At 50.8% G+C, this 9,998-nt stretch overlaps 1 protein-coding gene across 2 annotated transcripts in view; it reads right to left on the bottom strand.

Annotated features, from left to right (window-relative positions):
- Positions 1 to 7,335: 7,335 nt before the first annotated feature.
- The window catches only part of ADAMTS14 (ADAM metallopeptidase with thrombospondin type 1 motif 14), an 86,952-nt gene continuing 84,289 nt past the window's right edge, over positions 7,336 to 9,998 (bottom strand). For both annotated transcript variants that reach the window (XM_032170623.2, XM_032170630.2), the window contains exon 22: positions 7,336 to 9,418. In XM_032170623.2, coding sequence (XP_032026514.1) covers positions 8,925 to 9,418 — 494 coding nt within the window. In that variant the 3' untranslated portion in view covers positions 7,336 to 8,924. The remainder of the gene's footprint in view (positions 9,419 to 9,998) is intronic.

The following is a 9,998-nucleotide window of genomic DNA, read 5'->3' as shown; positions in this document are numbered from 1 at the left end:
AGTGATTTCTCATGGAGGTCAGGATGCCATGGCCACTTCCTGGTCACTCCTAAATTTTCTCTGTCTCCAGGCCCTGGAAGTTCTCTTATCCCTTTCCCCTCCTTCTCTCCCTCAAGCCTGGAGACAGATTTTCCCTTTCATCTTTTCCCTGAGGGCTCTAGGTCCTTCTTGGAACTCATTCTCCTTAGCCATGGAGGTAGCCCTTGTTCTTGGCTATCCAGGAATGTGAAACCTAGCACTGTCCAACCAGAGCCCCCCATCCCTTCACATAGTGGAGCAGCCTCATTGTCTAGGGTGATACCTAAGGTTTATTGTCTCACAGCCAAGGAAATCAAGGACACAGACACACAAAGAGTGAAGTTAAGAGTGGAAGTTTCAATAGGTGAAAGAAAGAGAAGAGCTCTCTGCTGCAGACAGGCGTCCCAGAGAAATGGATTGCTGGTTCCATGGTGAAATGCAGGTGGTTTTATAGATAGGGTTGGGGAGGCGGTGTCTGATTTACATAGAGTGGGAAAGATTGGTTGGACCAGGTGTGCCTTTGTATAGGGCACGAAAAACTGGTTAGGACTAGGTGTGCCATTTGCACAGGGTGAGAATTTCTGGCCACCCTCACCCTAATCTTTTATTATGCAGGCCTCTGCCTGGCCTGCGCCATGTTGCCCATTCCTTTACTGTACACGTGGTAACAAAAAAAGGGAAGATGGAGCCTCCATGTTGGACATGTCTGGCTCCCAGGTAGCCCTTTTCTATTGGCACAGCTGCCAGCATTCCCCAGTACAAGCTTCCAGCTTGCTTATCTATGCTTGCAGCTTGATTTTTCAGGCTGCTCTTTGTTAGAAAAAATAATTATTGGGCTGTTTTTTGTTAAAAGGGAAGCTCTGCCGGGGACTCTTTTACCCTCACTATCTGCCTAAATAATTTCTACCTCCTGTATCAACAGGACTGGTCAGGGGTAGGATAAGCACGTAAGCCAAGCTGGGCCAATCACATTCTGTCCTCGGAAATGTTTTTTCAGGGGAAGGAAGGTTGGAGTATCAGAGGATTCCATTATTGTTCCATGGGGACAAAGTCCTGGATACAGTCACACCCGAGGCTCCTGATTCTTCCCCATGCTTCCCCATGTGTGAGGCAATAAAATTCCTTCTCCATCCAATAGTTGATTTTTATGTGTATTTTTCTACATGAAATTTACCACCTCAACCATTTTAAAATACACAGTTCAGTGGCATTAAGCACATTCACATCGCTGTGCCACCATCACTCCCATCTGTCCACAGAACTCTTTTCATCTTGCAAAGCTAACACTCTATGCCCATTAAACAATAACTCCCCATTCTCTCCTCTCCCAGTTCTTGGCAACACCATTTTATGCTCTGTCTCTATGGAATTGACTGCTGTAGGTACCTCACTTAAGTAGAATCATACAGTATTTGTCCTTCTGTGACTGGCTGATTTCACTTAGCATAATGTCCTCACTATTCAGCCATCTTGCAGTATATGTTAGACTTTCCCTCCTTTTTTTTTTTTGACAGAGTTTCGCTGTTATTGCCCAGGCTAGATCTTGACTCATCACCACCTCTGTCTCCCAGGTTCAAGCGATTCTCCTGCCTCGGCCTCCCGAGTAGCTGGTATTACAGACATGCGCCACCATGCTGGGCTAATTTCGTATTTTTAGCAGAGACGGGGTTTCGCCATGTTAGTCAGGCTGATCTCGAACTCCTAACCTCAGGTGATCTGCCCGCCTCAGCCTCCCAAAGTGCTGGGGTTACAGGGGTGAGCCACTGTGCCCAGCCAATTTCCTTCCTTTTTCAGCCTAAATGACAGTCCCTTGTACGAATATACCACCTAATGTTTATCCATTCATCCATCGATGGACACTTGGGTTGTTTCCACTTTTTGTCTATTGTGAATAATGCTGCTATGAGAATGAATGTACAAAAGCAGGTGATTTTTGTGTCACGTGATGAAAAGGATCCACAATAACCTAAGGTCATATAGCTGGTAAGCAGAGGTTTCAGAATTGAAATCCAGATTCACCAGACTCCAGGTCATGGCTCTCAGTGACTGACAAGAGCCCTTGGTTTCTAAACTTGAGCCATTCCCACACCCCTATCATGAATTTTGTTATACCTGGTTTTTTTCTTTTTCTTTCTTTCTTTTTTTCTTTCTTTCTCTCTCTCTCTCTTTCTTTCTTTCTTTTTTGAGACATGTTCCACTCTGTGGCCCAGGTTGGAGTGCAGGTCACTGCAGTCTCAAACTCCTGGACTCAAGCAATTCTCCCACCTCAGCCTCCTCAGTAGCTGGGACTACGGGCATGTGCCACCATGCCTGCCTAATTTTTGCATTTTTGTGTAGAGACAGGGTCTCCCTGTGTTGCCCAGGCTGGTCTTGAACTTCTGGGCTCAAGCGATCTGCCCACCTCCACCTCCCAAAGTGCTAGGATTACAGGTGTGAGCCACTACACCCAGCCTTGTTACACGTATCTACCACCTATACGCGCCCTTAATGTTTATTTAAATTTACCTTTCTCTTTTTGCTTAAATAAATGTATGTATTAATCCATTCTCACACTGCTATAAAGAACTACCTGAGACTGGGTAATTATAAAGAAAAGAGGTTTCATTGACTCATGGTTCCAGAGGCTATACAGAAGGCATGGCTTAGGAAACTTATAATCACGGCAGAAGGGTGAAGGGGAAGCAAGCACATCTTAACAGCATGGCAGGAAAGAAAGAGAGTGAGGGGGGAGATGCTACACAGTTTCAAACAACTGGATCATGAGAACTCACTATCATGAGAACAGCAAAGGGGAAATCTGCCTTCATGATCCAATCACCTTCCACCAGGTCCCTCCTCCAACACTGAGGAATACAATTCAACATGAGATTTGGGTGGGGACACAAATCCAAACCATATCATTCCCTGGCCCCTCCCAAATCTCATGTCCTTTTCACATTTCAAAACACAATCATGTCTTCCCAACAGTCCCTCAAAGCCTTAACTTATTCCAGCATTAACTCAAAAGTCCAAAGTCTTACCTGAGACTAAGCAAGTCCCTTCCACCTATGAGCCTGTAAAATCAAAAGCAAGTTAGTTACTTCTAAGACACAATGGAAGTACAGGCAGTGGGTAAATGCTTCCGTTCCAAATGGGAGAAATTGGTCAAAACAAAGAGGCTACAGGCCCCCATGCAAGTCTGAAACCCAGAAGGGCAGTCATTAAATCTTAGAGCTCCAAAATAATCTCCTTTGACTCCATGTCTCACATTTAGGCTACACTGAGACAAGAAGTGGGCTTCTAAGGCATTGGGCAGATCCACCACTGTGGCTCTGCCAGGTACAGCACACTTGGCTGCTTTCACAGGCTGGCATTGAGTGCCTGCAGCTTTTCCAGGCGCATGGTGCAAGCTGTCAGTGGATCTACCATGCTGGGGTTTGGAGGATGGTGCACTCTTCTCACAACTCCACTAGGCAGTGCCCCAGTAAGGACTCTGTGTGGGGACTCCAACCCCACATTTCCCCTCTGCACTGCCCTAGTAGAGGTTATCTATGAGGGCTCTGCCCCTGCAGCAGACTTCTGCCTGGACATCCAGGTGTTTCCATACATCCTCTTAAATCTAGACTCCCAAGCCTCAACTCTTGCCCTCTGTGCACCTGCAGGGCCAATACCACGTGAAAGTCACCAAGGCTTCTTATGGCTTGCACCCACTGGAGCAGCAGCCTGAGGTGTATTTGGGGACCTTAGTCATGGCTGGAGCTGGAGCGACTGGGACTCAGGGTGCCATATCCTGAGGCTGAAACAAGCAGTGGGGTCCTTGGCCTAGCCCATGAAACCATTTTCCCTCCTAGGCCTCCAGGCCTGTGATGGGAGGGGCTGCCATGAAAGCCTCTGAAACTCCCTCAACACATCTTCCCCATTGTCTTGGCTATTAACATTTGGCTCTCTACTTATGCAAATTTCTGCAGCTGGCTTGAATTTTTCCCAAGAAAATGGGTCTTTCTGCCACATGGTCAGGCTACAAATGTTTCAAACTGCTATGCTCTGCTTTCCTTTTAAATGTAAGTTCCAATTTCAGACCATATATTGGTGAATGCATATGAGTATATGCTGTTAGAAGTAGCCAGGACACCTCTGGAACACTGCTGCTTAGAAATTTCCTCCACCAGATACCCTGAATCTTCTGCCTCAAATTCAAAGTTCCACAGATTTCTAGAGCAGGGGCACAATACTCCCCATCTCTTTGCTAAAGCATAGCAAGAGTGACCTTTACTACAGTTCCCAATAAATTTCTCATCTCCATCTGAGAACTCCTCAGCCTGGAATTCACTGTCCATATCACTATCAGCATTTTAGTCACAACATTCAACAAATCTCTAGGAAGTTCCAAACATTCTCACCTCTTCCAGTCTTCTTCTGATCCCTTCAATCTGTTCCAGCCTCTTCCTGTTACCCAGTTCCAAAGTTGCTTCCACATTTTCAGTTATCTTTATAGCAATGCCTCATTTCTCTGGTACCAATTTTCTGTATTAGTCCATTCTCACATTGTTATAAAGAACTACATGAGACTGGGTACTTCATAAAGAAAAGAGGTTTAATTGGTTCACGGTTCCACAGGCTATACAGGAAGTTTATGGTACTGGGGGATTTGGTTAAATAAATGGTCATCTAGCCATACTGTGGGGTACTGTGCAGTCATTAAAAATGAAGACGTGGCTGGGTGTGGTGGCTCATGCCTGTAATCCCAGCACTTTGGGAGGCTGAGGCAGGCGGATCACCTGAGGTTAGGAGTTCAAGACCAGCCTAACCAACATGGAGAAACCCCATCTTTACTAAAAATACAAAATTAGCCAGGAGTGGTGGTGCATGCCTGTAATCCCAGCTACTTGGGAGGCTAGGGCAGGAGAATCGCTTGAACCTGGGAGACAGATGTTGTGTGAGCCAAGATCGCGCCATTGCACTCCAGCCTGGGCAACAAGAGCGAAGCTCCTTCAAAAAAAAAAAAATACGTAGTTCAACGTAGTTCAGGATGGAAACGTGTTCTTATTATATTGCTGTAGGTGGGGTAGGAGGGGGAGCAGATCCCAGATAACGTGTATGCGTATAGTATTAATAATATCCACCCAGCGTGTGTGTGTGTGTGTGTCTACAGACACGAACAATCTTGCACATGCACACATCTGGAATGGATAAACAAATTATTAACGGTGGTTATTGCTAGGTAGAATTATAGATTTTTTTCCTCAGGTTGTAAAATTTTTCAATAATGAGCATATATTTCTTGCATAATTTTTTAAAGGAGAAGATTTGTGGTGTAGGCCGCAGAGATTTCTAATCCGTGGCAGCTGGGTCCCTGGGACTGCCCCACCTACATTTCCACCCCTTCTTGCTCTTTCCCTCCTCCCCCAGACGCCTACCTTTCCCCAAGCCTTCAGTCTCCTGAAGCCAGGTAGGGAGCAGGGGCTCTTTGGAAGAGCCCACAGAGTTCCAGGTCAGATGGCCCAGGCTCTGTGCCTTCCCCTCTTCCCCTGCCTGCTGTGTAATTTCAGGTGGAAGGCCTGGAGGTTCACCAGAAGGGTAAATCAAGAAAGGGCCCAGAGGCCAGTCTATTTCCCAGGAACATGACGAGGCTCCAATTGCCCCTTTTCTCCCCTGGAGGAATGGGAAGGTAAGTCTCCTGCTGTCCCTAAACCCTTGCCATCCCCCCGATCCCTTCCCCACCAGGAGCTTTCAGGCCTTACTAGCCCAAATGAAGTCACAGGCTGGAACCTCAAGGAGGCCATCTGGACACAGAAGACAGCCATGGTGAGGATTTCCCAGGCTCTTTGGACAAGAGGGTAAGGGTGACTCTGTACAGCACTGTCCCTACTGACCCCAAGGGCAAGGAGATGCTGGAACTTCAGGGGGCTTCCTCCAAAATGACAGGTGTGCTGGCCCCTGGCTATGGGTTGAGGAAGCTTGGCAGACCAGGGCAAGGGCTCTGGAAGCCAGTCAGGGCTGATAGGCTAGACTCTGGGCACCTGGTTGTCACTGCGGCAGGGCTCTGCCAAGCATGGGGCAGGTGTGGATACAGCCTTGAAGTCAGAGTGGCCTGGAGAATCCCCTTCAGGGAAGAGACAGGCAGTCTGGCACCCTGGCACCTGCACCCACCAGACTCCAAACAGGAAACCATTTAGGGCAGGAAGGGGTGAGACCATTCCCATATGGCCTTTCCCACTGGGCTCCTACAGAAAGTGAGGGATGTTTCTGAGGCTGCGATGGAAAGAGGGCCCTTGGTGCTGTTCCTCTATCTTCACCCGTGAGTCCTTTCATTTTCTCAGTTTCCACCAAAACAAGCAAAAATCCTGACCCATAAAAAGCCCTTAATTTGGGGAGTGGACATTTCCAGATGTTTGGGGAGATGGCAACACAAATTTAATTGAACCCTAGACATATTAGACAACCTGCATCCTAAAAAGCCCCCAGCCAAAGACAGATGGAGAGGCTGCCCTCTCTGTGTTCCCACCCTCCCGGGGGTAGGAGTCTCCAAACCATTTTCTCCTCAGCCTTAAGGGAAGGAGTGAGCTCTGCCCGATGACAAGAGGCCCTTTTGCCAGCTTCGCCTTTTCTCAGTGGCCAGCAGTGTAGATTCTTTTACTCCATGACACAAATTCTGCCACTGCTTAGAAGGCAAAAGTGGTTGCAGTGACATTTTGCTTTCAATGACAATCTCTTTGTTCCATGGTTGCTAAGATTCCTTTAGAGAGCCCCTCTTGTTGCTCTTTTTTGTTTTTGAGACAGGGTCATGCTCTGTCACCCAGGCTGGAGTGCCATGGCGCAATCACAGCTCAGTGTGGCCTCAAACTCCTGGGCTCAAGGGATCCTCTCACATCCGCCTCCTAAATAGCTGAGACCACAGGCATGCAACACCATGCCTGGCTAATGTTCTTTTTGTTTTTTGTTGAGATGGGATCTTGCTATGTTGCTCAGGCTGGTCTGGAACTCCCACCTCCAAAAGTGCTGGGATTACAGGCATAAGCCACTCTGCCCCACTGGCCTCTAGTTGCATTTAAACAGGTTGAGAATTTCACAATAACCTGAAATAAAGTGTTGTCCTGGAACTTGGGCCTCAGGGAAACAGGAGATTCAGTAGCCAAGAAACCGGTGGCAACCCTGTGTCCCACCCGGCAGTGCCGCAGCAGGGCATGGGTGGAAAGGTGGAGGGACAGGAGACAGCCACAGTGAGCTGCGCCCCCACCCCCAGTTCTCTTGCTACAGGCCAGCCCTCAACCTTCGAGCTCTGGCTTCATTGTCCCCTTCCCATAAATCAGAGAGAGAAAAAGAAACACACACATAACTTTTTGGGGTCCAACAGTGATGTTAATAAATACGTAAAATTTTAAAGATCTGGATTTCCAAGGCACAAGAGTTTAACACAGGCCAGGCTGGTTCTCACAGGAATGACTCCATGTGTGCCCCAGCATCCCAGGGAGGGGAGGGCAGCAGGGGGAGGGAGGGGAGCCCCCCAGGACCTCCACTATCCAAAAGGGTTGCAGGCCAGGGGCCCACTGCTCGTGTTCCTCCAGCCTGGCTCAGAACAGCCCCCTTGCCTTGGGGAAGGAAGAAGTGAGAAGCACCTCTATCACCTGGCAGGAGTTTAGGAGACATCTTCCAAGACCCTGGAGGTGTCCTGGGACCCCCTGCCACTTCCTGAGAGCCAGAGGATCTAAGGCTGTCACCTGTCCCTTGGAGGTAGCATGGCTGGCAGCTGAGCCCAGCTCAGGCCCTTACAGCACCGTGGGTGAGTGTGTCTTCCCCACTCCAGCACCAGGCCAGGGGCTGGCACCCTGCCCTGGGGCACTTGGCCTGGGTGGCCCTTGCCATCTCCAGGGCCAGGCTATGAGTGGACTCTCATCCTCAGTCCTGGGGTCCAACCACCCCTGGGAGAACCACACACTCTGGCCCAGCTTCAGCTAGGTAGGAGATGAAGATGTCCGACTCCAGCAGGAGTGATCTTTGGAGAAGGGCAATGATTGAAGGGACGGCCTGAGAAATCATGTTCCCTCTGTGTCCCACAGAGTCCCCTTCCAGGCTTAAGAGTGATGATTGAAGTTGCCATCCTGGTGGAGCCAGGGGGTGAGCACCAGTTTGGAAACCCCTGGATGCTGAGGACTTGGGGTCCAGGGTGTCCTGAGCCCCCTTCTCTGGTTGGCTGGGGTGAGATTGGGGGGCCAGTCTGTAATCTGGAGTCACTAGAAGTAACACTAGTGACATCTGCAAGGCCAGAGTATGGCCATGAGCACCATCTTCCAGCCAGCAAAGATAAACTGACCTCTGCTGCCTGGCCTCAGCTGGTGGAACTGCATGGAGCTCTTGGCTTCCAGGAGCTGGGCCTGTGATCACCTTGTGTCCCACCCGCTCCAGCCCTGCAGCTGGGAAGCCTCATGCCACATTCCCAGGCCCCCTTCCTCTTGGCCTGGCTGTGAACAGTCCCCCATCTACCCTGGCCCTGCTTTGTCTTTCTGGGGAGAGGGGCCAAATATGCAGGGCCTCCACAGGGGTCCTCACAGTTCCGGGAAGGCAGGCGGCCCTGACAGCTTCCAGCTACAGACCAGCCAGGATTCAGACCTGCCTAGGCCCAGGGTCTGTGAGGAGGGAGCAATAGTTGACCCTGGTCCTGGCAGGGGAGACCAACAGGGGCCCTGAGAGGGTCAGTCCCACCGGGGGCAGCTTGCTGAGGTATCTCCAATTAGGGCATTCCCTGATCTTTTTCTTCCTCCCACCCTGCTTTGTGGGGTAAAGAGCATCAGAGCCCCAAACGAGAAGAAGGCGAATGATTTAAAATGAAGTCTGTGCTTGCGCCTGCCCTGCTGTGTGTGTCCTCTGAGCTGGGGGTCGCAGGGCAGTACACAGAGTGTAAACGTGCCGGTGGGATGGCAAGGCACAGCTCATGTCACCGGGGAGGCAGCAGGGAGGCTGGTGCTGGGATGCCTCAGGTCTTCTCCAGGCTGCCCTTTATCCTCGGGGACTGGCATAGGTGTCTGAGTCCAGCCCCAAGGCAGCCCCCTAGGGGTGGTAGGGGAGATGCTCCAGGATGCTCCACGGATCGGTGTCTCAGGGGCAAAGGGATGCTGGGTCCCTGGGGATTTTGTATCCAGAGGTCCTGGGAGCTGTGTGGCTCGGCCATGCTGATGGTCCTCTGATCCCGTTGGCTTTCCAGGAGGCTCCACAGCATCTGCAGGGTCCTGGGGTCCTGGTAAGGGGCTTCCAGGAGTGGAGAAGGGGGGCAGTGAAGTTGGGCCAGGCTCTGGGCCAGGGTCGGGGCCCGAGGTCTTCTTGATGCAGGACACACAGCAGAGCCGGTGGTAGCCGGGAATGGAGCAGTAGCGATCAAGCACTTCCATCTGGCAGAAGACAGACCTGTCTCCCGTGCAGGGCTCTGCTGCACACACAGCACAAGGACAAGGATGGAAGCAACGTGGGGATGCCTGTCAGTCAGGTGGCCCCGCCTCCCACTCACCCATTGACTGCCCGCCCTCCACCCCTGCCCTTGCTGGACCCACTGTAAAGCTTTTTCCCAGGGTAGGGGCTACAGAGCCACCTGACAGGAGAGTGAGCCCTGACGACATGGAAGAGGAACTAAAATCCCCTAGAGCAGCAGATCTCAAAGTGATGTCCCCACACGCAGCAGCAGCGTCACCTGGAAGCTTGCTGGCAATGCACATCCTCCAGCACCACCCAGCCCTATTGCATCAAAAACTCAGGCTGGGGCTCAGCACTGTGCTTCCACAAGCCCTCCAGGGGACTCCACGTGTGGGCGCATCTGAGAACCCTGGCCCTTCACCATTTGCCCTTAGCCCTGCTGCACACTGGAATCCTTGGGGGTGCCCATCTCCTTCACCCACGCACTGGACAATCTAGGGTGTGGCCTACCACCAGGTGCTTCTAACTTGCAGCTGCTCTGGATGGAAGTGGGAACCCTAGCCCCTCCCAATCAACCCAAGGAGTCTGGCCCACTCCAG

The sequence above is a fragment of the Hylobates moloch genome, unplaced genomic scaffold (genome assembly GCF_009828535.3).
Source record: "Hylobates moloch isolate HMO894 unplaced genomic scaffold, HMol_V3 SCAFFOLD_3, whole genome shotgun sequence".
NCBI classification, from domain to species: domain Eukaryota; kingdom Metazoa; phylum Chordata; class Mammalia; order Primates; family Hylobatidae; genus Hylobates; species Hylobates moloch.
The sequence above is the reverse complement of the archived record's forward strand: the minus strand, read 5'-3'. Positions and strand labels throughout refer to the sequence as shown.